At 58.2% G+C, this 26,481-nt stretch overlaps 12 protein-coding genes and 1 pseudogene across 13 annotated transcripts; all 13 read left to right on the top strand.

The window, feature by feature from the left end:
* Window positions 1-947: 947 nt before the first annotated feature.
* On the top strand, window positions 948-1,409 carry LINJ_36_0410 (conserved hypothetical protein; the record flags this gene model as incomplete). Its single annotated transcript, XM_001469531.1, has 1 exon — window positions 948-1,409. One exon carries the CDS (start codon window positions 948-950, stop codon window positions 1,407-1,409), a length of 462 nt encoding a protein of 153 aa, XP_001469568.1.
* A 566-nt stretch (window positions 1,410-1,975) lies between these two features.
* On the top strand, window positions 1,976-3,343 carry LINJ_36_0400 (phosphatidylinositol-4-phosphate 5-kinase-like protein; the record flags this gene model as incomplete). Its single annotated transcript, XM_001469532.1, has 1 exon — window positions 1,976-3,343. The coding sequence occupies one exon, from the start codon at window positions 1,976-1,978 to the stop codon at window positions 3,341-3,343; it is 1,368 nt and encodes a 455-aa protein (XP_001469569.1).
* Window positions 3,344-4,385: 1,042 nt separating this feature from the next.
* LINJ_36_0390 (conserved hypothetical protein) lies at window positions 4,386-5,165 on the top strand (the record flags this gene model as incomplete). Its single annotated transcript, XM_001469533.1, has 1 exon — window positions 4,386-5,165. The coding sequence occupies one exon, from the start codon at window positions 4,386-4,388 to the stop codon at window positions 5,163-5,165; it is 780 nt and encodes a 259-aa protein (XP_001469570.1).
* A 1,239-nt stretch (window positions 5,166-6,404) lies between these two features.
* On the top strand, window positions 6,405-7,916 carry LINJ_36_0380 (conserved hypothetical protein; the record flags this gene model as incomplete). The annotated part of the gene is made up of 1 exon (XM_001469534.1): window positions 6,405-7,916. The coding sequence occupies one exon, from the start codon at window positions 6,405-6,407 to the stop codon at window positions 7,914-7,916; it is 1,512 nt and encodes a 503-aa protein (XP_001469571.1).
* A 2,000-nt stretch (window positions 7,917-9,916) lies between these two features.
* LINJ_36_0370 (putative nuclear protein family a (nop10p)) lies at window positions 9,917-10,108 on the top strand (the record flags this gene model as incomplete). Its single annotated transcript, XM_001469535.1, has 1 exon — window positions 9,917-10,108. One exon carries the CDS (start codon window positions 9,917-9,919, stop codon window positions 10,106-10,108), a length of 192 nt encoding a protein of 63 aa, XP_001469572.1.
* Window positions 10,109-11,349: 1,241 nt separating this feature from the next.
* RNHii (putative ribonuclease HII) lies at window positions 11,350-12,774 on the top strand (the record flags this gene model as incomplete). The annotated part of the gene is made up of 1 exon (XM_001469536.1): window positions 11,350-12,774. One exon carries the CDS (start codon window positions 11,350-11,352, stop codon window positions 12,772-12,774), a length of 1,425 nt encoding a protein of 474 aa, XP_001469573.1.
* A 947-nt stretch (window positions 12,775-13,721) lies between these two features.
* On the top strand, window positions 13,722-15,048 carry LINJ_36_0350 (annotated as a pseudogene). The gene is given in 2 exon segments: window positions 13,722-14,207; window positions 14,209-15,048. Coding segments are annotated over 2 exon segments (1,326 nt in total).
* A 594-nt stretch (window positions 15,049-15,642) lies between these two features.
* Window positions 15,643-16,263, top strand: LINJ_36_0340 (putative proteasome beta 2 subunit; the record flags this gene model as incomplete). Its single annotated transcript, XM_001469537.1, has 1 exon — window positions 15,643-16,263. The coding sequence occupies one exon, from the start codon at window positions 15,643-15,645 to the stop codon at window positions 16,261-16,263; it is 621 nt and encodes a 206-aa protein (XP_001469574.1).
* A 1,241-nt stretch (window positions 16,264-17,504) lies between these two features.
* Window positions 17,505-18,197, top strand: LINJ_36_0330 (putative dolicholphosphate-mannose synthase; the record flags this gene model as incomplete). The annotated part of the gene is made up of 1 exon (XM_001469538.1): window positions 17,505-18,197. The coding sequence occupies one exon, from the start codon at window positions 17,505-17,507 to the stop codon at window positions 18,195-18,197; it is 693 nt and encodes a 230-aa protein (XP_001469575.1).
* A 781-nt stretch (window positions 18,198-18,978) lies between these two features.
* Window positions 18,979-19,977, top strand: LINJ_36_0320 (conserved NUDIX hydrolase protein; the record flags this gene model as incomplete). The annotated part of the gene is made up of 1 exon (XM_001469539.1): window positions 18,979-19,977. One exon carries the CDS (start codon window positions 18,979-18,981, stop codon window positions 19,975-19,977), a length of 999 nt encoding a protein of 332 aa, XP_001469576.1.
* A 737-nt stretch (window positions 19,978-20,714) lies between these two features.
* Window positions 20,715-21,665, top strand: LINJ_36_0310 (conserved hypothetical protein; the record flags this gene model as incomplete). Its single annotated transcript, XM_001469540.1, has 1 exon — window positions 20,715-21,665. One exon carries the CDS (start codon window positions 20,715-20,717, stop codon window positions 21,663-21,665), a length of 951 nt encoding a protein of 316 aa, XP_001469577.1.
* Window positions 21,666-22,143: 478 nt separating this feature from the next.
* On the top strand, window positions 22,144-22,749 carry LINJ_36_0300 (conserved hypothetical protein; the record flags this gene model as incomplete). The annotated part of the gene is made up of 1 exon (XM_001469541.1): window positions 22,144-22,749. One exon carries the CDS (start codon window positions 22,144-22,146, stop codon window positions 22,747-22,749), a length of 606 nt encoding a protein of 201 aa, XP_001469578.1.
* A 1,038-nt stretch (window positions 22,750-23,787) lies between these two features.
* On the top strand, window positions 23,788-26,241 carry LINJ_36_0290 (conserved hypothetical protein; the record flags this gene model as incomplete). The annotated part of the gene is made up of 1 exon (XM_001469542.1): window positions 23,788-26,241. The coding sequence occupies one exon, from the start codon at window positions 23,788-23,790 to the stop codon at window positions 26,239-26,241; it is 2,454 nt and encodes an 817-aa protein (XP_001469579.1).
* Window positions 26,242-26,481: the final 240 nt, after the last annotated feature.

Below are 26,481 nucleotides of genomic sequence, written 5' to 3'. Positions count from 1 at the left end.
AATCTATCCATGCTTTCCGTGACTTCACCCCTCATGAGCATACACAGATACACCATTGTCATAGTTACAATGAACCGCGTAAGTTCCCGCGAAGGTTGTAGAAAGTTGTGAGCCGTGACACAGTTGAATCACGCCCAAGCTCTTGCCGTAGACGGATGCGGTGAGATGTGGTGCAAGCCACCTAGCACCACTGTCTTCGCAATAGACCCCCCAAAACAGTACCGGCAACGGAGCAGAGTAGTAAGAAGGCGAAGACATCCCAGCTTAAAGACCGGTGACGGTATGCTTTGCGAATGCAGTCGCGAGCTGACGCAGGATGACTCAGTAAGCTACAGAGTACGTCTGACACGTCAGCGCTTTTTTTTTGCGGTGCCAGCGCATTATGTCCGCCTCGTCTCAAAAGGGCAACGCTCGATCGAAACGGAGGCGTTGCTTCGCGCGCGATCCCGAACTGACCATGCACGCAAAAAGGTGATCCATATGACACCTACTTTTTATTGTAACTCTTGCCATGTTACTTTGTTGCTTGTTGAATGAAGATGCTATCTTGATTCCCTCTTTAATGTCTGCGATCGCAAGCATGCTTCTTCCATCTCTCGACTCCTCTCTCCTTCTGCCTCCACTACCACCCATCATACATCGACTGAACCGTACATGCGTCCGCTCTGACATGTCTCGTGCGACGCGGCACTGCTCATCCGCTCAGCTGACTCCCCGCGCAGGCCCCTCTCCTAGCGCTGATTTTGAAAGCACAGAAAGTTAGCCTGACAATCAACGCTCTCTTACTGCGCACGGACGACATCTTTTTCTCATCGAGGCCCGATTCGACCGGCTCAGTGTTCCGCCACGTGGAAGTCGTCGCCCCTTCAGCCCTTCCCTCAGGCGATTTAGTTTTTTTTTTGCGCCGCTCTCTGTCCCCCTCCCTGCACATTACGCCTATCGTAGGCATGTCCGACTTCGACGGGGATCTGTCGAATGTCCATCCGCAGCTTTTGAAGCTGTGCGCTAACCCGGAGGATTGGCGTGAGCAGCGGCGCCGCGCCATGAAGGCAAAAATCTTCGGCACCGGCGCTCAGGCGGGTGCCTCGCCCGCAGCGGAGACATACCTGCCAACAGATAGGACTGTCGGCCCGTCGCCGTCATCCGCACAGCAGCCCTCTGCTTCCTCGTATTCAGGCCAACAAGGTCCGGTGTCGCAACAGGCTGCGGAGTCGTATATCCTTCAGCAGATCCTGTCGCACAAACGCCGTCGCGAGGAGGCGAACACCGAGAAGGCGAGCGCGCTCGCCAGCACACCTCAGCCGCATCCGCAGCAGCCAATGACTCAGCAGCAACAGAACCCCCCTTCTTCGCAGGGTCAGGAGCTCTCCTTGAAGGAGAAACTCATGCGCAAGTACAGGAAAGGCTGATCCCCAACGGCGTGCGCCATCTCCTATTGCAAGACTTTGCATGCGTGTGTATGCGATTGTGTGTCTCTGTGTATCCATGTGCGGCTACGGTTGCGACTATGCAATAAGCGAAGAAAAAGAGACCCCAACGAGGATCGAGGTAGAGGCGCATCGGCTCCTTATCTTGCCCCTCGACGGTGGAATAGGCGATCTGTCAAAGGGTCACCGTGTTGCCGCACTGCAGCCTGATGTGTTGCAGCCGTCGGCGCGCACACGATGCGTTGACAGGTGAGGAGGGCCAATGCGCCGTACTCGTTTCAGGTGGAGGGAGCTTCATCGCTTCCAATCTTGTCTGTCCTGACTCGCCTGCCTGTACTTCCCTGATGACTTTCAGCCGCTTTTGACTTGTATGACCTTACCCCATGAGTGTGCCGCTGGAAGGCCGCAGTCGCACACACACTCACAACAAAGCTCGAGAGGTGCTTGCCGTCAAGTACCCCAACGGCGCGTTTTCTCCCCCTCACCCTTGGGTTCACTAATCCAAGCTCGCGTGCACTTCAACGAGTCGCCATCCCCGGCAGATCCTCATGGGGCAAGTCGGCGGTACTGCGACGAGCGGCCGTGGCCTCACGGCGCTGCAGGTGGCCGCGGCGTTAAGGGTGACGGCAGCAGCGCGGCTGAAGAAGGCCGAAGCTGCCACTTTGTCCTCGCAGGCGATGCATAGTACTCACTGTAGCCTAGCTGAGCAATCCAAAGCGATCAAGCCAGAGGACTGCAGCGCGGTGCAGCAGCTCACCGTGCCATCCACGGACCACAAGGGAAAGCACGTGAAGGTGCGCGTCACCGAGTATGCCCCGGAGGTGTTCTCCTTTCTTCGCCAGCTGAAGGGCGTGACAGACCCACAGTTCGCAGACGAGTGGTCGTTGCCGGAGAACCGCCTAAAGATGGAGATGGGTGAGGGCCGCTCTCAAGCGTTCTTCCTCAAATCAAAGACCATGCTGTTCATGTGCAAGACAATCTCAGTGGAGGAGGTCCGCGCTTTGCTTCGTGTGCTGCGTGCCTACACGCTACACATCACCGCCCACCCCAGCAGTCTCCTTATGCGCTTTTACATGCTTCTGAAGGTTTCGGTGCGGAACGAGGAGGGGTACATCTTGTGCTTCAACGACGTCTTCGGCGCCGCCTCCGTGCTGCACGAAAAGTGGGACATCAAGGGCCGCGTTCCAAAGAATGGCAAGCACCTCCACTACCCACACCTCATCCGCAGCGGCTACGAGCCCGATCCGCATGTCACGAAAACCCGTAAAAACCCCCACGTTCTTGCCAACCCAGCAATCGATGCGTCGCAGCAGCACCCCGGCAGGGAGAGCGCGGTCGTGGTGCGGGGAACCGAGGGCGCGCAAGGACTGCCCACGCTGCACGACAAAGACCTCACGCGGCTCTTTTGGGCGCCACGCACCGCACGTAAGCGACTTGTGGAGGAACTGCTGCGCGACTATGACTTTCTCAAAAATGCGGGCATGATGGACTACTCTCTGCTCATCGGCGTCGCCTACCAGGATGACAAGACGCGACCGCCAGAGAAGCGGTACGGTATTGAGAACACGAATGTGGCATCCTCTTCCGGCGTCGCACCTGTATCGACGTCGGCCGAGGTGAGGCCCGCCACTCTTGCACAAGACAATCACCCGTTCGGCACGAGGACGACGCTAACAACGTTTCCAGAGTTTGCCAACGGCGTGCGCAGCTTTGACGATCAGGAGGTGTACTACATCGGCGTAATCGACGTTCTCACCACGTACACGTTGAAGAAAAAGGGTGCCAACTTCTTCAAGTCACTGCTGTGGAAGCAAAAAACGCTCTCCACCATCCCGCCCGACCGCTACGCGCACCGCATCACATCGTTCACCGAGTTGATCTTCCCGGATGTGAAGGAGGAGGCGAACGGCGGGTAGTCATCGCTGCTTTCTTTATCGGGATATGGGGCAACGTGTGACCGAGCACCATCATGGAGGGGGAGCTGCTGCGTGTGCAATGTGTCGGTGCCCTAAGCCGCCCTCCCTCTTCCCACGCCGACACTGGGGCCGTTTATTATTGATCTGCTGCATATGAAGCGTGTTCATGCTTGCGTGCTGGTGTGCTTGTGCCACACTGTCCTCACTCCGCAGCAGCCCTTCGTTTTATCTTTAGTTGCCTCTTCGCCGTCTCTTTGTGCCATTCGTATGCGTGGTGGAGTCTGAAGCGCTGTCCGTCAAGACCGACCCAGCCTCTCCTCTCTATCCGCCCTTCTTTCGAAACTAAAAGCCTGCGAGCCTTATGTGTCGCCCACACTGGCGTCGTCGATTTCCCACCCCCTCTCCTGCTCTCGTAGTGTTCTACAGCAAGGGGTGCTGCGGCTGCCCCACGTGAGCCGATTGCTCAAACTCTCATAGAAGTCGAACTCCACTCCTCGATGTGGGCTCGCCACACAAGCGATGCAATGCTCTTACGCGCTCATACGCACCACTTCCATTGGTGCTGAGACAGTGCTCGATCGACCGATTCTCTACACGCCCGCTCGCTTCCCTCCCTCCCTCCTCGCCACCGACGAATTCGCTGACGACCGACACGCCCCCTTCCCCTTCTCTCTCTTGCGTGCGCACGCTCCCTTTTGAAAGGGTACTCGGTTTCATTTTTTCCTCCTTTCTCGATCTTTCTAGTGGCTCTATACACGTGGTCTTGGCGCGCCGTCTTTGTGCTGTGCCTTTTAGGTGACGTGCTTCCCTCTCCGTGCCTCTCGTGGCTCTATCGCGTTGTTCTTCTGTTCATCCAAATCTGAACGCAAAACAGGCACTCCACACGGTCCGCCACCGAAGATACGCTGCCGCCACATACGCGTTGCACACACACGGCGCCGCAGTTCTACTCGCTGCTCTTATCTCTTCTTTGGTTGGCGCGCCAGCCGTACTTGTCTCATCGCTTTTCTTTTCTTGTCGCACCCCCGACTGCGCTCGAACAATGACGGCTGAGCAAAACATTCTGTTGGACCCCAGCATCCGGGACTGGGTGCTACTGCCTTTGATTGTGATTGTCCTATTCATGGGTGTGCTGCGCCACTACGTCACCATCCTCATGAATTCCCCCTCCAAGCCAAACATGGCCCGCATCTGCAATGTGAACATTCAAAACTACGGCCGCATACTGCTCAGCGGCGGTGCTGCGCTGTCACCCGAGTCCTTCAAGCACCGGGCGGAGCGCATGCTGAACGGGATGTTGAAGAAGGAGGTGGATCCTGTCAACCCGATGGAGATGATGAACGACCCGAATGTCATGATGGGTTTGCTAAAGAACCAGTTTATGATGATGGTGCCGAACATTGGTATGATGATGCTGGTCTCTTACTTCTTCTCCGGCTTTGTGGTCGCCAAGTTCCCGTTTCCATTGTCGCATCGCTTTCGTGAGATGATGCAGCGCGGGCTCGAGATAGACGTGCTCAACTGCAACTACGTCACCTCCCTCAGCCTCTACTTTCTCATCATGTCCGGCAACCAGGGCCTGCTCCAGCTGCTGCTCGGCGAGGATGTCGAGTCGGAAAACCATAGTGCGATGATGATGCAGCAGATGCCGCAAGCGTCGGCGCAACCAGTGGACTTCGCCAAGGTGTTCAAGCAGATCTCTGATGAGTTGGCGTTTGTGAAGGATCACCACCGATGGGGCTACGAAAACGCGCCGGACGTCCTTCTGAAGAAGTGGCGTTCGCAGAAGCGTGCGAAGGGAACGGCGGCGAAACGCAGATGAGTTGGTGGAGCATCTGTGACGACAAGAGTGGGACAGACCGCTTTTCTTTTCGAACTCACACGGCCTCCCTCATCATCTCTTCTGTGCTTGCCTCTTTAAGCAGCAGTGGTGGGAGGGCCCCGGATGACGCGGGGCCCGAAAGAGGCCTGTGCGTGTGTGTCTGTCCGTGATGATGCGATGAATGGGGGAGTTGGCATTTTCGTTTTTGTTGACTGCCTGTGTATGTGTGTGTGCTTATGCGCTGTGCTTCCACCTCTGGTGCTTGTCGAAACGGTTGCTGACCGCTTCCCCTACCTCCTCTCACCATCTCTCTGTTTGTGTGCAAGGGAGTCTGGAGGGATGGCGGAGGTGCTTTCTTTTTTTTTTATTCGGGAGGGGGAGGGAGAGCGACATGCCGAGGCAGGACGTGAGGGTGTGGTCGTTTGCTGTGATTCTCGACCTACCTGCTCGTACCTGGCGACAGTGACACACACCCATACCATCTGTATTGTTGTCGCTGTTTCTCATCCTCCATGTTTGCTCCCTGTTTCGTGTGTCGTTGTCGTTCTTCTCTTTGTGTAAAGAAAAACAAAAAACGAGTAACGCGCCGACGCCTGACACGCATGGGCTCGCCGGCGCAACAAAAACCAACATATTATGTCTAGCAAGGAGAGTCCCTTGACCACGCTGCGCAGCAGCGGGTGTGCGATGCCACAACGCTGCATACGGCCCAGCCCGAGTACGTGATCATATATTCATCATCGCCAAGGGGTTATCGCAGCACTGATGTGGACGTTGATGGATGCAGCTTGAAGGCGACTCTCTACTGATTGATGCAGCGCCTGCAACCTACACGTGGCATCCACGCAACTGTGCGTGTCGGCTGCCTCGAGTGCCTCTCCTCGTTCTCTTTCTTTCCTCATCCCCTTCTTCGCTTGCTACTTACCGCCTCATGGGGCTTTATGGACTGCTGGTGACGTGGTGCCAAACAGTTTTGTCGGTAAACGGGCTTGAGGCGCCTCCCAACTGCTTCCGAAAAGAAAAATAAATACCTGTACACAGACGCTACTTAGAGCCCTGCGCACATCGCGGCACACCCGCCGTTCTGCCCGTGCACATCTTTTTTTGAAGTTGTTTTCTCATTGCCCTTCTTTGCATCGCCTTTCACCCTGACTTTCTCGCGCCTTTTTTTTTGCTGTTTACCTAGATCATCATATCTGTCCACTCTCTTCCCCCATTAAGCTGCTTATTATCCTACCAATGCAGAAGCCGCGCACTGTGTCGGCGACGGCGCTTCCGCAGGTGGCGGCGGTACCGCGTCCTCCGATGTCGGGGGTCGCAGCGGCAGCACTACATCATCGCAGTTACCACGTGGCCGTCACCGCGAGTAGCCGGCCGCGACGAGTTTCGCTCAACGCACCAAGACATGTGCCGAAGTACATCTTTACCGAACCCACTTCTGTCCCGTGGCCTCGCTCCCTGCGCGGCGCTCATGACATCTGTGCAACTGTTTCGCATAGTCGACAGCGCACGCTGTGCAAGACGAGTGAAGATTCCGTTCTAAAGGCACGCCCTCGAACCGTCTCTGCCGCAGACTCCGCGAAGGTGCTCGCCATTCGAGGCGTTCCATTCGCAGCGGATAAGCTCGGCACGGGGAAAGACGAGGATTCGTCGCAGCTCAACGATGGCTTTGATGGCGGCTTGTCAAGCTCCACGCTCACCACCTGCTCTCCGAAAGGGCCGCGGCATCAGCCGATCCAGCCGGGCCGCATGCTGAAGCTGCAGCTGGACACCGCTGCCATCGAGGATGAGCTGAAGCTGTCGGCCAACTCGAAGTCGGCGACCGCTGTGAGCCCCACGACCCCGCGGCCGGAGAAGCTCGCGGCATACCACGCTCTGCGGCTTCTCTTCGTCCCCATCTGGAAGCTCTACCGCTTTCACAAGCAGATGGTGCGGGCGACGGCGATTGTGGCCAAACACGTGCTTCTTAAGGTCCACTGGCGGCGGCACCGTCGCAGCGAACGAGCCACTGACACCTTTCTTCACTTGCTACGCATCCCGCGCACGAAGCTGCGCTGCGCTGCTCATCTCCTAGAAGGGCGAGTGGTGCGCATCCAGCGTGCCTTCCGGCGCCACCGCGCGCGTGTGCAGGCCGTGGTAGAGCTCAACTACCGCAAGGTGCGTCGTGATGTGGAGGAGGCGTACTGGGAAGCCGTCGTTACACAGCATGAGGCGGAGCTTGCCGTGCAGCAACGACCCTTTAGTCCTGTGCCAAAGGCGGTACGAGAGGTGTTCGGGGCAAGGGCAGAGGCGCGGGCACGTTTTGGCTCGATTCAGCGCCGCACATGTCTTCTCAGCTCTGCTGAAAAATCGTCGTATGACGCTGCAGCTCCCAGCTGCGAGCTGGACGTCTACAGCTTTCACATGATCGGCCGGCTGCCCGAGTCGCTGCTCCGCTTTGAGATGACCTCCGCTGTGTTTGCGCAACTTCGGCGGTCCGCTGCGCGAGCGCACTTGATGGACGACTTCTCCGAGACGCGGGCTCGACGCGCAGGGATGGAGAGTCTCATGGAGCCAGGCGACATTACACCCACAAATACGGCGTTTGTGCGCAGCAGAGGAAAGTGTCGTGCGCAGATGCCGCGCTTTCTGCCGGAGAGCGTCTACGCTGCCATCCTGAATAACACATGTTACCTGACGAGTCTGATGCGCGACGACCGGAAGCTGCGGGCCCACTTGCGCCAACGTGAACATCACTTAGAATCGTATTGAGCAGTGCAGCGTTTTTTTTTTTTTGCGTGTGCCTCGAGACTGCCCCCCCCCCAAGCAGCCTACCTCTTCCACTCGCTTGGTGTGATGCAACAGAGGACCCACCTTTAAGCGCGCCTCCGCGTCGTGCTGCCCTTGCCGCTCACGCATCAGGAGCGTTTCTCTGTTCGTGACGCGGCGTTTCTTGCACTTATGTGAGGCAGTGCGGAGGCGAGCCCTTTCTCGTTGCGCTTGTGGATGTTGTCGCCTGCCTTTTTGGTTATCGTTTGCGCCTCGGCGGTGTGGTGCGCGGCGCGCGAGCTCTGCCGTTCGCGTCGTGGGGGAGGGCATTTGTGTCCATGAAGGAGTATTCGAGCATCATTTTGTTTTGTGGAATGACGAGAGAAGCGCGGCTGCGTGCGGGAGCAAGTGCGAAAAATGTGCGCCGGTGGGTGGTGATAGGCCAACGCCTCTGTCCTTGGTTTTGGGTGCTTCGCTTGGTTTTTGCTTCACGTCATCTCTTCTTTTCACCATTATGTAAACTACCAACCATGTCGGTGTAGAGAGCGGCGACTCACGGCGGTGTTGCGGCACCCACCTCCCAGTAATCCAACACCTCGACGATGGGCGTACAGTTGCGTAAGTGAAAAGGCATCTGTGACTCGATATATCTCTCTTTGCGCGCGCTTGTGCCTGTGGCGATGCGTGTGTGCCGTCGTGCATGCCTGTGCGCGTCCTTTATTCCTTGCGCCCCTGGCGCGTTCTTCCCTTTCCTCTGCCCATTTGTTTTTGTTTCGCCTTTTCCGTGTCATGTCTGCGCCTCTGCTCCCTCTCACCTTTTTTTTTGGTGTAGCACACTTTTTGTTGCGGTGGTCTCTCTTTTTTTTTGTTGGGGTGTGTCTGTGTTCTTTCTCGGCCATGCGTGTGAGACACTCTGTTCAGGCTGCGCCGCTCCCCTGCCCTTACGCACTGGAACTTCCGTATGCGCTACCTGGTAACTGCGAGCCCCGCGCTCGCGCAAACAGGTACCTACCTGCAAATACATCGGTGGGCCTTGCCTCACCACTTTGTTCCAATATATATATATGTACATACACTGTTCCTCTCCTTTTGTTGAAGAGAGCGCCCGTCGTGATCCCGCCGCTCTCTTCCGTGCACCGCTGTCTTGTGAGTGAAGTGACGCTGAACAACAAGGAAAAAACGAAAAAAAAACATTTCTGCCGTTTTCTTTGCTGTTCTTTTCATGCGTTGTCTTCGCGCGCGCGCACAGATGCGGACGCGCACGCTTTTCTCTGGTGGAAAACAAAGAACAAGAGCAGGCGCACATAGACGCAGCAGCCGTATCGCGTCACGCTTTTACAGCTTCGGAGCACGAAAAGAAGTAAGTGAGCACCCTTTTTTTTGTTTTCTAGTTTTCTGTCTGTTGTTGGCTTCTGTGTCAAGAGCGAAACGGGCGGGACTCCCTTTTTGTCTCCTTTTTCTCCCTTTCTGTTATGCGACCTGTCGTTGCCTTGTTTTATTTTTTTTTTTGTGTGTAATCTCGAAATGCGTTGAGATCATCGTTACACGCGCAAATAAAAACGAAGCGATGTGCGGAAGATCAATGAAGAGAACACATGCCGATGCGCCGCTTGTGTGACTCAGGCGCGCGTTAGAGCCATCGCGCCGGCAATCGGTCCGTCTCTGTATGCACCATCAGGCCCGAGCCACCGCCTTTTTTTTCGCCGTAGCCGGAACCCTTCAGCGCGGTGAGTGCGCTTACATTGCCCTGTGCGTGGTATTTATGTTGTGCTATGCTATCAAGGCCTTTGGCGTGACGTTCAATTTCTGTCTCTCTCACCCATCTTTGGTCTTGCTCACTCCTGCTGAATGACGTCGCAACTCGCGCTTCTGCCGTAGTTCCCAGAACTCCAGCTTACCCCGCGAAGAAGACGAGACTATCACATTTCACTTGTGTCTTTACTGTCCCATCTCTACACACGCGCACAGATTGGTATCCAAGCACACATATACTCAGTCCAAGCATGCACCTTCGAGTGTACATGGTCGATGGTAAGCGTGTCTACACGCTAAAGAAGGTGGATCCGGAGGGCAAGCCGACTCTGAGCGCCCACCCCGCCCGCTTCAGCCCAGATGACAAGTTCAGTCGCCACCGCGTAACCATCAAGCGCCGTTTCAAGGTGCTGCCGTCGGAGCGTCGCCTGCAGCCGCTGTAAATGAGGAGGGGTGGAAGCCGCCAATGTGAGGCGTTGTCTCTCCGCCTCGCAGGTCGCTGGCATGCGAGAACGTGCGCGTGCGGCAGCGCTGCATTTTGTCTTTTCGTTCGCACCCTTTTTGGTGCCGGTGTTAGCGTGTGCGTATGTGCCTGTGTGAAGTTTGTCTGTCTCCGTCTCTGCGTGTGTACGTGTGTGTCTTTTACGCTGAATTCTGTTAACAACGTAATCCGCGACGTGGTGTAGGGCGTAAGGGAATGAAGCGCACTTGAAAAAACACACACACAAAAGAGTCAGGGCAGGGGGTCACGCTCTCGCCTTTGACACGCGTGCCACATTTTTTGTCCTTTGAGAGCTTGTGCGCATTGCTCTGTCTGCACGTTCAGATGGAACAGAATGCATCTCGAGTTTACCGCAGGGAGGGGGGGGCTGCAGAGGATGCTTCAGCACCCGTGCCGATCTTGCAGTCTATGCCGCTCTAAAAGACAACAATGGTCCTGTCCTTCCGTATCCCGACCTCGGCACTGCCTCTCCTCGGCGCATGCTTCCCTTTCTGCCTCTCCCCTCTTTTGCCAGCGGGTACGGGGAGCATCCAACACGGCTCCCGCCAGCCGCCCTCCCCCCCTCTGCCCTTGCCTTGCATCGCCTGCCTCTCGTTTGTCTTTCGATTACAGCTGCAATCACCACATCGAGGATACGACATACGCTCTCGGACTCTCGCATCGCCCCTCCCTACTCTGCTTCTACCCCTTTAACTACGCAGCGACACACCAACCACTCGAGGCCGTACAGGAGCACTACCCTCCCCTCCTCTTGAGCGGTGGCCTTCAAGACGTCCCCTGTCATCGCACTCACACTTCCATACACACACGCCTGGTCACGCGCAGGTCCAGAGATAGAGATAGACCTTCTCAGCGCACGAGAGCTCTTTTTGACACACCTGCCCATACACTCATGCGTTCATAGACATCACTCAACCCGAGTACATCTCTTGTGCTTTTTTCTGTCTTTTTCCATCTGCACCGTTCGCCTGCTCAAGGCGCGCCTTCACACTGTTGTGGTTTTCTTCTTTTCCGCGTGCCCACAAAAGGAGTTTCATCGCCGTGCAGCGCTGGCTTGGACGAGCTTCAGACGTTCGCAGCGCCTTTCGTTGAAGTCACAGCTTCAACGATTCACACACCACACATATACTCTCACACGCACTTACGTGCGGCCGCAGCTCACTCGAAAGGTGACTGCCTATCATGCTCCACGCATGGCGCTTCGTTCCTCTTGCACGTAGTACGTCCGCCCTTGGCAGTGGGTTGCTCCGGCCCAGTCGCGTTCTTCGGCAGAAGCGACTCGCCTATTCCCCTTTCAGGCCACCGCCGACATGGAACGCGCTGCAGAAGGTGGAGGTGGGGCATCGCCAGACGGACACGGGCGAGCCTACACTCGATGGCACGCTGGACCTGGTCGGGTACCAGCTCTATCGTGACGGTCTGCTGCCTCAGACGAACATCTTAGGCCGCACGCTGCCGGTTCCCGATACCAGTGGCATCTCTGCGGCGACTCGTCGTAAGCTTGAGCGAGAGAGAGATGTGGCGGTGGCGCACATGAAGAGGCACGGCGTGCGACTGCGGCGCAGCATCAAGGAAACAGCCGTGACGATCGGATGCGATGAGGCGGGCAGAGGCCCACTTGCCGGCCCCGTCGTCGGCGCCGCCGTCTCGCGCATTCCCGTCTCCAGCTTCAACAACGAGTTTGACCAGCTGTACGAGGCACCCGAGCAGTTTCAGATCTTCGACAGCAAGTCCGTGTCGGAGCGGCAGCGCGACCTAGTGTTTGCCATGATCACCGGACACGTTGACTTCTTCGACATTGCCAGTTGCAAGAAGTTTGTCGTGCACCACTGCGCCGGTGATGAGGCGACATCGTTAGCGCTTAGCAGTAAGAAGTTCGACTCCCACGTGAAGCTATCGAAACTGCCCTTCAAGAAGCTGATCTCCATGCAAACGCCGTATCTGATCACCTATCACGGGTACAACAGCGCAGGCAACTATGTGTACTTCTGGTCCATCGGCATCGCCAACCACACCTACATTGATGAGTACAACATCTACAACGCCTCCATGAACACGATGCACCGCTCCGCTCAGTCTATTTGGCACATGCTGAGCGACGCGCGCTTCTCGCACGAGGCGGCGCCGCGGCCGCGCTCATCCAGCATTGCGCAGTACCTGTTCAGCCGCTTCTGCACCGCCGCCAACCACGACAACGAGAAACGCTATCAGGTGCCGCATCACCTGGAGCTCCTGAAAGGGGCCACCGAGTACTTCGACTTCGAACCAATACAGCCTCCGCTAGTTCTCATCGACGGCCATGCCGTACCGGGCCCGAGCTACGACTACTTCACCAGCGTTCGCATTGGTGGCGACGTGCAGCCCATCATCGAGGGCGATAAGCGCAGCCTCTCCATCGCCGCCGCGTCGTGTCTCGCCAAGGTCACCCGTGACGAGCTCATGAACTACATCGACGCCCTCTACCCCGGCTACGGCTTTCGGGAAAACAAAGGATACCCGGTCGAGCAGCACATGAAGTACGTGGCCAAGAACGGACTGTGCCCGATACACCGCAAGACCTATCGCCCATGCCGCACGGTGCTGGAGAAGGGGCTGCAGAGGAAGTGAGGCGCGGGGTGGAAATCGAGTGGGCAGAGCGTTGTTGAGGGCGACCCAGGACACAGGCTGTCTCTCGGCATCTCGGCTTACCTCACTGCTAGCGCGGGTGCTGGCAGGTTAGTGGGGGGAGAAAAGGGCAGGTGCGATGCTCCGTGGAGGCACGGCATCGACGCCAATACGGCCTGCGGTTCCTCACCGGTGTCGCTCTCTCTTTCTCTCCTTCTCTTCCCTTGCCGCTGTGTGTTTTGCGGTGAGCCGCCTCTTGCAAAGGAGGTGTCCGAGAGAAAAATGAAGTCGAGTCGCTCCTTGCCTTTTTGTTTGCCGGTATCCACTGCATAGGCTGGATGTATGCGTGCTTGTGCGGATGGCCGCTATGCTGAGCTGAGTGCGTGTGCATGGACCGCCATCACGCCCGCCCGCCAGCATACACATGCATACCCCCCCCCCCACACGGAATACATGAAGCATATGAATAAAGAGGGCCGGCTTACAGAGTTCACAGAAGGCATGTCTGAGCTTGTGCCGATCGCTTGATGTCGGCATAAAAATAAAAACATCTTTTACACGTAGGCGGCGAAGGGCCGGATGAAGTCGTTCGCGCAATCCGTTCTCCTCCTGTGCTGGTGGACAACTGTTGCCTACGCTGCCTAACCTTCACAGGTGTAGGCCGGCCATCGTTATTCATGTGTATGCGTATTTGCGCGCATGCACTTGCGCCCCCCCCGCTCTTACCCCTTACTCAAATAATGCTGCTGCCGGTTCGTACACGGTGTCTTACGCGATGGCTACACGCCGACTTGGTCTTGGTGGTACGGCTGCTGCGAATCAAAACTTTCTTTCTACTCCAACAACTCATACCTCTGTCTCCGCGTAGAAGGATCTCCAACGGAGCGCGCGTCGCTGTGATTGTTCTCGGCGTACATCGTGTCTCCGGGCGCGTACGAGTGAGGCGTCGTTTGGCGCCACAGGTAGATAATGAGCGAGATGCCTCACGACTGGTCATGTAGGCTGCCGGACCAATACGGAAGGATATGCTGCTTGTAGCCTACGACGGCTCGAAACACAGCTGCGTTGCATCTGGTGAGGATGTCGATGGCCGCCTGGGGGATCTGGAGGCCTGGCAGGCGGTCATCAAGCAACGCATCACCGATGACCAGCCGTGGTTTGAGCGGTTCACTCAGGGCACCCGAGGGCAGGAAAAGATGTCGTGTAGGACGCACCCTGCTCGACTCACCAGCGGCAGGCGGCTGTGCCGTCGAAAATGACAGATCTCCTGCGTTCACCTAGCGCAGCTGGTGGCGGACGCAACTCGGGAGCACACGCCGGAGCAGGAATACAATACAGTGACTGCGGAGGAGACCTATTCGCTGCGCCTGTGGGCGGACGATCCGCCCGCTCTGGCATCTCGTAAGTCTACTCTGTATCCTGCCGGGGTGCGCATGAGACGACGGCTTGCCTCCGCGTCGGGCTGTTGCAGCCAAGACTTTCAGCCTCGCGCCACATCCGCCTCACCTCAGTTATGCACCAGCGGCAGTGCGCTTCACAACTTGTCCGGTCTGTGAATGGAGGGCAGACGCTGCGGAGGCGGCTTGGAGTGGCTACTGCGCTGCCCCGGCGGAGGCTCTCCACGTGTACCCTGAGGCAGTGCACCACGCCGATGGAGCCGGTAACACGCTGCTTCACATCGCCTGTAAGGTCAAGCTGCTCTTTGTGGCGGTGGTGCGCTGCCTGCTGTGCCTTGGCGAACTTCTCGACAACCACAACGGTCGTGGCGTTGCACCGTCTCATCTCACCTGCTTTCACGTGCAGGACATCCTCCACGCCAACAAGCACGCGCTGCAATCCTCTGACCCGCGGCTTGATCGCGAGTCCGAGTTTGGCGAGACAGCGGCGCACCTTCTCGCTTTTCACGACGCGTTTCGGGCCAAATTTGGAGAACGTGGAGGGGATTGTGGTGCGAGTCTGCAGCAGAGCCGCTGGCCGCTGGCGAACACCGCTGGAAGTGGCGGAGGAGTGTGCCGGCAGGGGGAGTTGGCGGTGCGGGACCTACCTTCGCGCCGTCGCGCCGCAGGAGCCGCACTCGACGCAACGGGTTTCCGTCGTTCATGCTTCGATCGTATGTGTGTTTGGGTGCAATCGCGCCTGAGCAAGGCGTCAGCTGTCCATCAGCTGCCAGCACTCACACACACACACACACACGCACACGCACACACACTTCTCCAGCTTTCTCTGCTGCCTATGCAAGAAAGAACAGCAATATCCGAAAAGGGGATGCTGCTGTGTTGACGACCTCACAGCAATCCCTCTTTTCCAGCACCTCAGTTGTGCATAGTTGCGGGATCGCTCTTGATGCTCGAGAGTGACGACAGCGAAGAAAAGACGACTGCCCAGCGAGGACAGCCTCACGGTAGTCTTTTCAATCGATGACAATCACACGCGCCCTCACTGACTCTCCTATTCATGCATCCCGACCATGACGCGTTCCACGCTGGCCGCTTCGCTTTCCCTCATCCCCCGTCCCCTGCAGCTACTGCGCGCTTAGCTTGTGTGCGGACGTTGTTGCACTTCCTTTCGCCATCGGGGTTCTTCTGGTTTCCTTGATCGTACTCTCGGCTGATCCCTTGCGCCCGCCCTCACTCTTCTTCTTTACCTCCGCCCCTCGCTCTCCAGTGTCTCTCTCGTTTGGACTATCGCTGGCACCGCACAAAGTCTCTCCGTCCTCCAGACCCGCTCACAAGATTTCGCACCCATTCTGCTTTGCACCTCTGCGCGTCTTCGCGTCATCCTCTCTTCTCCCGATTTTTCTTCGGTGCTGGCGCTTCATTGGTGCACCCTCGACAACGTCCCCCTTCCCCAACACGAACGCGCACAAGCACAATGGCGGAGACTGCGATTGCGTTCCGCTGCCAGGACTACGTCATGGTCGCTGCGGCCGGCCTCAACGCCTTCTACTACATCAAGATAACCGACGCGGAGGACAAGATTACGCAGCTTGACACACATCAGCTGATCGCGTGCACTGGCGAGAATGGCCCTCGCGTGAACTTCACCGAATACGTAAAGTGCAACCTCATGCTCAACCGCATGCGCCAGCACGGGCGCCACAGCAGCTGCGATTCAACGGCGAACTTCATGCGCAACTGCCTCGCCAGTGCGATCCGCAGTCGCGAGGGGGCTTACCAGGTGAACTGCCTCTTTGCCGGCTACGACATGCCGGTTTCCGAGGATGACGACGGTGCGGTGGGACCGCAGCTGTTTTACTTGGACTACCTCGGCACCCTGCAGGCTGTGCCGTATGGTTGCCATGGCTACGGAGCTTGCTTTGTGACTGCTCTGCTAGATTGCCTCTGGCGTCCTGATTTGACCCAACAGGAGGGCCTTGAGCTCATGCAGAAGTGCTGCGATGAGGTGAAGCGCCGCGTCGTCATCAGCAACTCATACTTCTTTGTGAAGGCGGTGACGAAGAACGGAGTAGAGGTCATCACGGCGGTGCACTAGAGGACGATATGGTCGGCGAGCGAAGAACAAAAAAAAAGCAAGCGCACGGAGCGCACAAAGAAAGATGGGATCCGTACGGCGCAGGAGAGGGACCGGAAGTGAACGGGGTGAGGTTGGAGGTATCGTTGAGGGAAGACTGGCTGCATAGCTCGGAGGGAGCGACAAGGAGCGCCGCTGTTGCTGTCCGTGTGTGTGGGCCATCTCCGTGTGTCTGTGCGCGTTCCCGCGTCGTTTCTTACCCCCTCCCTCCTCTCTCTCCCCCTGCGCGTGTGTGACTGATTCGATGTTGCTAGTAAGCGAGAATAACACAGCGCCAGAGGAGGAGAGTGAGGGAAGGGGATTGGGCGCAGAGTGATGGGTCTCTCTCTCTCTTTCGTTGTCTGCCTGTCTGCTGTTCCGTCTGTTGCATCGATCCTTCGTGTGCTCTCTGCCGCCTTTTCCTTCCTTTCCCTTGGTTTCTGGACGCTATTTGTATTTGAGACTCGCGTTGGCGCTATGGATGGGCCCCAGGAAAACCAAACAAAAAATCACGGATGAGCGAGGTGAGCAGACGAAGGCGAGGAACAGAGCTGCCCCTCGCGTTGTTGCACCGGATTCCGGTGATGCAGCTCTCCGAGCATCGAGGCCTTGCTTCCTTTGTGCCCCATGCTCTTTGAGGCGGACATCACCTCCTGGCAACGACGCGGCGGGGTGGGGAGGGATGGTCCTGCGTGTCAACCATTTTACTCGGCGTCGTGTAACAGGCCCCTCTTCCTCTGTGACGTAAAGAAGCTAGGCTGCACTTGAGAAATGAGGCGCTGTGCTGATCACTTGTGTATGGGCTTATATGTATATATGTGTGTGCGCGTGTGTTGGTCGCGCACAGCGCTTCGAAGGGATTTCCACTTCCTACCGACGTGGCACCCTCTTGACGACGAAGCGGGTTCATTTGCCCCCGAAAGAACAGGTACCTCTCTCACGCCTCCCCTGCCGCATATAACGCGGTCCTTTCTCGTCTTTTCGCCGTGTCTAGAGTCGCCGGCGTAGCACCTCTGAAGGCTCGGTGCTTTAAGTTGTGCGTGAGTGTGCGCACACACCATCTTGCCCGCCACTGCGCACTGCTGGGTGCGGGTTACAGAGCATCACTGCAGTAGCTGTTGCGCACTGGTGCCCAACGCCTTTCGCCGGCTTTTTCTCTTTGTTTCTAAGTGACTCGCCGTGCGCTGCGCAGGGGCTTACTTTCTCCGAGACGTGCCGCACCCATGCCCTCCGAACACTGGAGTTTTTTTGGGCTGCCGCCCTTCTTCACCGAGCAGCACTCACCGGCTACGCTGGACAGGCAGTGCACGCTGTGGTCGAACCTCCTTCTCGACCACGCCATCTACCACGCCCAGCGCACCGCCGGCGGCGATACCAATGCCCTTCTGCGCTTCTATACTACCCAGAGCGACATCTTCTACAACCCGGCCATCGACAAGCGTCTGAGCCCAGAGGCCGCTCACACGATGCTGCAGTCGCTCGTTGCACGCCACCCGAACCACGCCGTTATCGTCTCAGACGGCGGCCCCAGGGACTTCTCTGTGCTCGTGTGCACGACGGAGGACGGGTTCAAGGGGATGGAGGAGACGTTGCTGCGCTACATTCTCGACCACGGCGAGGTGCAGACGACGGCAATGCTCTCGAAAAAGGGCACAGTCATGACCTTCGACGAGCTCGCTAGCGGCGCAGCCCTCGGCTACGGGCAGACTCGCCCAGCGTATCTCGCGCGATTTTCCTCTGCTGCCGTTCCAGTTGCTGATGTCGGCCGCCTCTCCGAGGAGCAGGCGATTCGCACGTATTTGCACGCTGTGAACCATCGCCCCGTGTCGGCGATGCGCCCCTTCAAGGTGACTCTCTTTAACCTCGACGGGACCGCGACACAGCCCTACCAAGGCGTCAAGTTCGGTGGCGAATGAGAGGCGAGGGGTGGCGCGGGCGTGTGCTTTGGCGTAAGGTGGCTTGCATGCGTGCGCACCTCGCCTTCTCCCACTTGTCCTTGTTGCATGTGTGCATGTGTCTGTCATGTGGCTGGTGCCGCCTGCGTGACGACGGAGCTCAGCGTGTTGTCGTGCCCGCCCGTCTGCTTGCTGGCGGACAGGTCCTTTTTGGTTGGCTTCGTTGCACGGGGCAAACAATTGTTGTGCATGAAGAACGCCCACTGTGCAAACCAGACAGCGTCGCAAAAGAAAATACGAAAGGACGCCCACACTGCTCAGTGCAGATGGAGGAACGCGCAGCATGCGAATCGCTGGGGCGTGCTTGCAGCCGCGTTGCATACGTGCTGTAGGTCGCGGTCTCTACGCTTTCCGTTTCTTTTACTACTCCTTCTCTGCGCTACCGGTGTCTCCTGTGGATGGAAAACGTTGCTCGTCATTGCTCTCCGTCAGTGTATGCCTTGCATCGGTGCGCACTGCCTCGAAAATACCCGCTCTTCTCTCGCTCTTCTCTGTATCCTCTCGACTCCCCCCTCCCCGTCCACTCCCGGCGGCCAGTGAGTTGCGAAGGAGGAGGAGTAACCCAGTCGTGGCGCGAGCTCTCGCATCTTCTTGACTTGCTTTGTACGTGCGCTTATCACACACTCTACTTGCGGAGAAGACTGTCAGGCATACGTGCATATACATACTCATCTCCGTCGGGCACCTCTGCTCTCGTTCTACTCCCTTGCTAAAACGCCCATGTGTGTGCCTGTGTGCGTGCATGTGCTGTCACACGTCTCCTCTCCGCTTCTCCTATCCCCACACTGTACTTCGCTCTAACCGACGTCGTCGCCACATGATCCGGGCCACAGCCGCAGCGGCGCGTTTGCCACAGAGCACGCAGGGGTGGGTGCCACTGATGCAACGAGCGCTTGACTTTCCTATCGAGTCGGTCACCTTCCCGTCTCATTTCTACCTCCTCACCGTCAACAAAGGCACCGTCTCAACTGTCGGCTTCTCACCGCAAAAAGCGCCAGTGCAGCTGACGGCGCCGCGCCAGTGTGCCGTGCTCGTGCTGCTATCCCCCGCAGCGACGGAGAACGGCTTTCAGGATATGTGCATCACGCTCACGAAGCGCACTGCGACGATGGGCTCACACAAGAGCGAAATGAGCTTCCCGGGTGGCCACGTCGATGCCGACGAGACGCTACGCAACGCAGCACAGCGTGAGACGCTGGAGGAGGTGGGCCTCCCGCCATCCGAGTACAAAATTATCGGGTCTCTGACGCCGATTACCATGAGAGCACTAGACGCGCGTGTGACGCCGTTTGTGGCTGTCGCGACTAGCCCTGTGCAGCCATACCGCGCGAGCCCCGCCGAGGTCGATTCCATTCACTACCTTCACATGTCGACGCTGCTGTTGAGAGCGTCGACGGGGCACGCGCGGGTCATCAAGTACCGCTCCTTCACGAGCGATCGACCGTGCTTCTTTCCCTGCTTCTTTGCCAGCCCTGCTCAGACGGTCGTCTCCTCTGCGGTTTGTCGGTCTCCTAAGGCGACTGGGGTGGCGGATGACTGCGGCTTCGATCCGATGCTGCCCGAGGACTTCCCGGGTGAGCTGGTCTGGGGCCTTACTTCCTTCGTGACTTGTGAACTCGTGGCTCGCGTCGCCAAGGCCATCATGGACGCGCCGGAAGCGAGCTCGGCAGCGGCGGTGAACGCACTCCTGACGCCTTCGAACGTGGTAGCGCGCGACCCTCTCGCGGATTCGCCGCAATGATCGGAGTTCTCCACTCAGCTCATACTGGACTCCGCCAACTGAACGCCGGGGCCTGCGCGGTAATTGTACGCGAATCGTGGACACGGGCCTCTTGTCCGCTATGTGTGTGCGCGTGGCTCCCGATTTTTGGTTGTCTTCTTCGTGTTCTTTTCCTGGCACTTGTGTCTCTCTTTCTCTTTCTCTGTGCTGGCCTGCCGAGGATCCCCTCACCAGAGCGGCAGAACCCGGCGGGAAAGCGATGGCGGTGATGGACGCCGCAAGACGGGAGGGGACGAAAGGGCAGAAGGACTGGACCTCAGTGTCGACACATGGACAATGAAACAGCAGCAACCGAAGCGGCATGGCACCTACTTCAAGAAATCCGCACCCTTCACATGTCTCTGACGGGCATGGAAGGACTAGTTCGTTGTACGCGATGACGGATGTTGCATCCTTTTTTTTTTTGCTTGTTGCATGTTCGCGCCGGATGCGAGCTCGAACGCGCCCCTCCACCATCAACCGCCGCTTCTCCTTTCGTCTTTTCTTTTTTTGTATCTGCTTTCACGCTACATGTGCTGGAGCACTACCGGGGGACGCTGACCGTATGGCTACGGAAAGCAGTGTCCACCCGCAACTTCTCACCATTCCAGCTCCGCGGCAAACATTGTCCGCGCACATACTCGTGCGAGCATACTCATGCAACGTCGCGCTAGAGCATTCGAAACAAGCAGAAAACAAAGGGCACCCACGGCGCTTTGATGAGGCGCCGTGAGGCGGAGTCTGCAGCCCGCTTCTATATGGCGGGTATGCTAGTGGGCTTGCTTGGCCTACTCCTCTCCTGCGGCTACAGCTTCGGTCTCTTTCACTCACCGGACGAGGTGGAGCAGCTAAACGCCGCTATCCGCACCGTGGAGGGGAGACAGGTAGCGTTGCTGCTGGATTCAGTGTTCTCGAACGGGGCCCGCTTTGACGGCAAGGGCCACATACACCCTCTCTACGCGCTCGCGTGCGTCCAGGAAGAGGAGACGGAGGAGGCGCGGCGCATGATCCGCAACGTCGCGCGCCGGTTCCGCAGCGAGCCGATCGACATCGGCTACGCCCACCACCCCTTGACCGCCGCTTACCGGCACCACCGCTACGCCGTAGCGCAGGCGCTTATCGAAGAGTGGCGGCGCCCCGCGCCTAACGTGAGCGACGAAGAAGCGGTCATGGACGAGGTGTACGCTTCTTCCCTCACAGTGTCGGAGCTGCAGCGTGTGGACCCGAGCGTGCACGTGTACTGCCGCGACGCGGATGCGGTACGATGTCGTGCGCTCGATCCCGAGCGCATCCGCGACGCGTCGAACAGCCGCCTTGAGGCGGCCTACAGGCGGCGTTTTGGCCAAACACAGGAGCTGCCGACTGTGACGCCGTACCGCGACACAGACATGCCATCGAAGATAGTAGCCCCCGCATCGACGGTTCGGGCTGCGTTCTGGGACGATCCGTTCCGGCCACTCGTGCCCGACCTGCTGCCCCCGCGCACCGCGATGGTGATGAACCCTGGCTACTTTGACAACGTGCTGGATCAGCTCTCCTACACACTGCTAGGACACATGGAAGGATCGTCGACGGTGGTGGCGTTTGGCTTGTTCGCCATGTGCACAATTTGTTTATTCCTCGGTACGTGGTGTGCAGGGGTGTCCTACTGGCTGCTGCACTACACCTGAATACACACGCGCCAGCGCACACCTCTCCATCTACACCGCCCACACTCAACAGCAAAGAGGCGACTACCAGCACGGTAGTGACGCAAGGTATGTGGCCAGAGCGAGAGAGCTCATTGCAGGAAATAAAAAGCAGCAGCCGCACAGTGCACGCTTTCACTGAGGCGGCTGCCATATCTTGAGCCCATCGACGCAACCGCAGCGTCCATCTGCTACTGGCATGGGAGACAAAGTCGCACACTATCACAGGAAACGCCACGGGGGGGGAGGGGTGTCGTCTTCAGCCTTCGACATGCCTGTCAGAACTCGCCAGCGTTGTGCGTTGTTTTGATTCACGGCGCCTCTCTTCTCTGCGCTCATTGGCACTTCTTCTCCTTCCCTTTCTCTATTCCGTCGCTGCTGTCTCCTGTTGGCTCAGCAGCTCCAGGAGCGTGGACACACACACACACACACAGAATCGTTGACGTTTTGCCACCGAGCGATGGCGTCGTCAGCGACCTCATCCAGCAGTTCGGATGACAAGATTGTGAACCTGCTCGCCATCGCGCTTCAGAAGGTGGACGACTTCAAGGGCAAGAGTGCGGACGCAAGACACTATGCTTCGCAGGTCGTCGCGGCGGTGCGCGCAAACAACAACACGGAGGAGGAATTCAGAGACCAGATCATTTGCATTGTCGCTAACGTCAAGAACTTGAACGGGGAGCTTGGTGCGGTGCCCCAGGAGAGGAAACCTGGCATATCCGCTGCGGAGCTCGCCACAATGGACGCCAACGCGATGCGCTCTCGACTGCAGAAGAGAACTATGGCGGCAACGTTTCGTAAGCGCGCGCGTGAGCAGACCAACGTCGACAAGACTTCCCTGCACTGCACCAAGTGCGGGCTCGTGCGTCGCGATCGACTCAACATCAACGAACTTGCCCTCGACTCGGAGGAGAGTGGGTCTCATTTCGACTACAACTTTGACAATTCCTGCGCCTGCTCTCACTCCAGCGACGACGAGCGGAGCAGCTCAGGTGATGAGGAGGATGATGACACGGCGATGTCGAAGGGCAGCTGCGCCACGGCATCTGACAGGCACAGCGACTAATTCACTGCTGCTGTATTCTCTCCCTCATCATTAATGCGATCGCGGCGTTCGTGGTGGTACAGACGACGTCCAACACCGCACTCGCTAGTCGCCCCTCCCACCCCCTCATGTGAAGGCTTTTGAGCGCCAGCAACCGTGCCTGTGCTCGCGGCCGGACTTGCCGTGTGCGCCGTGATGGGTCACCGAGAGCGTGCCCCGCCGCAGACATTGTAGTGGTGACACCAATCGGAGGAGAAACGAGGACACAGCAACAGCATGGCAACTGTAGGTGAGCATCACAGGGTGAGGCGTGCATCGGCAAATCTCGAGTCTCTCTTCTCGAGCTCAATGCGACTTCAGCATACTCATCAGTTTGGCATAGCCGGAGCCGCAGAGATAGGGACTGTGCATGCGTATGTATGTACGTGTGTGTGTGGTCGTACTAACTGGATGCGAAAAGGCTGTGAGACGGAGAGGCACCGCACACACACACACACGCACACACACACACACAGACTACCATGCGCGTGTGGTCTACATCGCTCTTCTTTTCTTTCTGAAATGCACCACCTTTCGCCGATGCCCGCAAACTGCCGTTTCTCACTCTTCATCCTTTCCTTGTTCTGCTCTGGCGGGCACCGCCTGCGTGGGAGCTGTCGTGCGGCGTGTTGACTTCTCTCCGGTCCAGAAAAAAAACGAAAGGAGAGCTAGCGCTGCTTCCGCAAAAGGTGCGCGAGAATTTCTTCTCCATCCCGAGCCAAGCTTGGCCGCGCGAAAAAACAAGCAAAGCGGAGCGAGAGGAGGGCTGTCATCCGTCCAATACGTCTCACTCTCCGTGACGCGAAGCTGTAGACATTCCTGCCCACCCATATCTGCGCGAACGCACGCAGCAACAACGTCCCCCTCGGTGCACGGTCACGCACACATACACCAGCTCACACGATTCAATATAGACGCATAGACTTGGTAGAACAGGCGGGCACCATAGCTCATGGAGCAGCACACACGCATACGTACACACACACACATAGACACACAGATCCGGTATTTTTTTGGGCAATGATGTATGCGCGCCGGTCTGACACAATGGCGGACATCTACGCGGTTGCCCAGGACCTCATCGAGGAATTAAGGACGAATCTTGCAGAGCTGAGGCGGTCGCCAGACGTTCAGGCGCGCCTTCAACGCACAGCCGCCTGTAAAATAGGGGCAGGGCGTGCAAGGTGCCACGGCCACTGCCCAGGCCTCAAGAGCACTGCCGAGAAGCCAATTTTCTGCTTCCTGCCACTGACCACGGCACCAACGACACGCATTGAGTTTTCCCATGATTTTCGCCGCAGTGAGGGGGCGGCTACCGAGCCCGACGACAATGGTCCTTTGACCACTGCGACCACAACGCCAACCACGCGAAGCTGCTCGCGCTCCACGGTGACAAAGGCGAAACCCTCCAGCAGCACGTCCCTATTATCCAACAACACCATGGGAGTGGTGCTCACCACTTGCCCCCAAATCCTAGCATCACAGTCTGTCAAGGCGGTCAAAGAGCCGAACTCTCCAGCCGGAGAACCAGCGGGCCACGTCAAACATGCAGCCGCTGCTGTGGAGCCGAGTACGGGGGATGACACGGCCGCTGCCACTGCTGCTTCATCAGAAGTTCACACTGATTCAGCCACAACGGCATGGTGCATACCCTTCTCTGGAGTCTCGCGGGCGCTGGTTGATCTGAGGCGACTCACCCCACTTGCACGGCAGCTCTACACCGACATGCAGCGCCGCGCTGCGGCCATGCCAGCTGCCTCCCGATCGGTCGAGTGGCGTCGCCGCACGGCGGGTCCACAGGACGCCGAGGTGCGCCGCGCGGTGCGGGACTACCTCTATCGCATGAACATCATCTCTGTCACGGAGGCCGAGGACACATCCGTGACGGCGCCTCACGTCTTCGGAGACGCCGTCTTGAACGGAACTGCGCTGTGCCAGCTTGTCGAGACCCTTAGAGAGAGCGGCGAACCATCGCTTTCTGATCCAGTCCTGTGTCGCTGTCCCCGCACACTCGACGAAGTGCGCGTGAACTACGCGGTGGCGCTTGCCGCCTTGCGTAGCACCCCAAGCACAGCGCAAGAGCTTATGCCTCGCGCTGCTTGGACGATGACGCCGGAGGAGGTTTACCTGCGCGCCTCTCCGACGGCGTTGCTCTCTCTCTTTGTGCACCTCATTTCCACCTACCTGCCCGCCCCAGAGGAGCTGCCTGTATGGAGGCAGCACATGTGCTGGCAGCCGCCCGCCGACACTGCCGACTACGCGCCTGTCCCACCCACCGAGCTTGCCGCCATGGAGGCGGGGTGTTGCCGTTTTCTGCACGCATGGGGAGTGTTGCCTGACGGCTCCGTCTACCAGTTGCCTGGGGATGAGTGTCTCCTACCCATCGCGACGGCCGCGCCGTACATGGCGAAGTGGTCGGGATTCGTAGTTCGGTCGGTGGCGCCGTCGTCTCTCAGCGTGCCGTCGGTGTGGCCATTCCTATGCAACGGCGTGATGCTCGTGCTTCTTGCTCGGCGAAGCGGTCTGGAAGCGGCGGCGAAGGAGGCTGCCTCATCCTCCGCTGTACAGCCCTTCTTCGCGAATCCCCGCACCGTAGCCTGCTGCGCCGCCAACATCACCAGCGCCCTGCACAGCTTTCAGACCGCATCGACAAAGAAGTTGCCACTCTCGTTCATCTCCGAGGAGTCCGTGGCGGCCGTCATCCGAGGTGATCGGTTGCACATCCTCCATCTCCTCCTTCACGTGCGTGCTGCTGTGGAGGGCACACCGCAGCCACCTGACGTGCGCTCTACGCTGCTGAGCAAGGATGCAATAGCGGAAGCAGGCTACACGCCTGCCAAGCTCTCGAGCCGCGCACCCGACAGTGAAGCTGTCGCGGCATCGTTGTCATCTTCGTGGCCGCCAGCTTCATTGGCGCAGACGCCGTCGACTGTCGCTAAAGCCGCTCTCCGCCGGAGTGCGCCGCCGTCACCAGCACACCGGTCGTTGAGCCCCCGCTGTATCCCGGCCATCGCGAGCAGCAGCTCTGGTATTCTCCGTCGCGAAGCGGTGCCTGCAGACGAGCCACAATGCCTTGGGAGGCTGTGTGGGTGGCTGCGCCAGCAGCTGGGGACCGAGTATCGCTACACCGCTGCTGATGAATCCTTTGTCTTTGACGCTGCCACCTTCTCCTGGCGGCACCCCTGCCTGCTCTTCTCCGACGGCGTTGTTCTCGCCTACCTGATTGGGCGATTGGAGCGCCGCCGCTGCTCGTTTCTCGACTGTGTGCAGCCCACTTCCAAGAAGCCTGCGAAGCTTTTCAATGTACGGCGCTGCCTCGAATTCCTCCGCTTCAATGCCGGCGTTGTCTTCGACGTCCCCTTGCTGGACGAGGCGCTGACGGAAGGGAGGGTGGAGGGTGTTGTATCCGTGTTGCAGGGGATGCGCCGCCACTACTGCTTGACGAACGTGCGACGCTCACACCATGGCGCATGATTTTCTCTGCGCACCGCGCTTTGTCGATCTTCTCTCCCTCTTCTCCAGCTCCACCTGGTGCCTCGCGGCTTTTCGTGCGTGCGCGAGAAGGCGGTACTGCTTCATGGATGGGCGTTAAGCTTTCACAGCCACCCACCAATGTCCTTCTGACTCGACGCCAACGAGGTGCTTCGGTGCATCTCGGCTGGATGCCTCGATGGTGCTACCTAATCGACTCACCACACCGCTTTTTTTTCTCGG

The sequence above is a fragment of the Leishmania infantum genome, chromosome 36, assembly GCF_000002875.2.
Source record: "Leishmania infantum JPCM5 genome chromosome 36".
In the NCBI taxonomy this organism is placed as follows: Eukaryota; Euglenozoa; class Kinetoplastea; order Trypanosomatida; family Trypanosomatidae; genus Leishmania; species Leishmania infantum.
The sequence above is the reverse complement of the archived record's forward strand: the minus strand, read 5'-3'. Positions and strand labels throughout refer to the sequence as shown.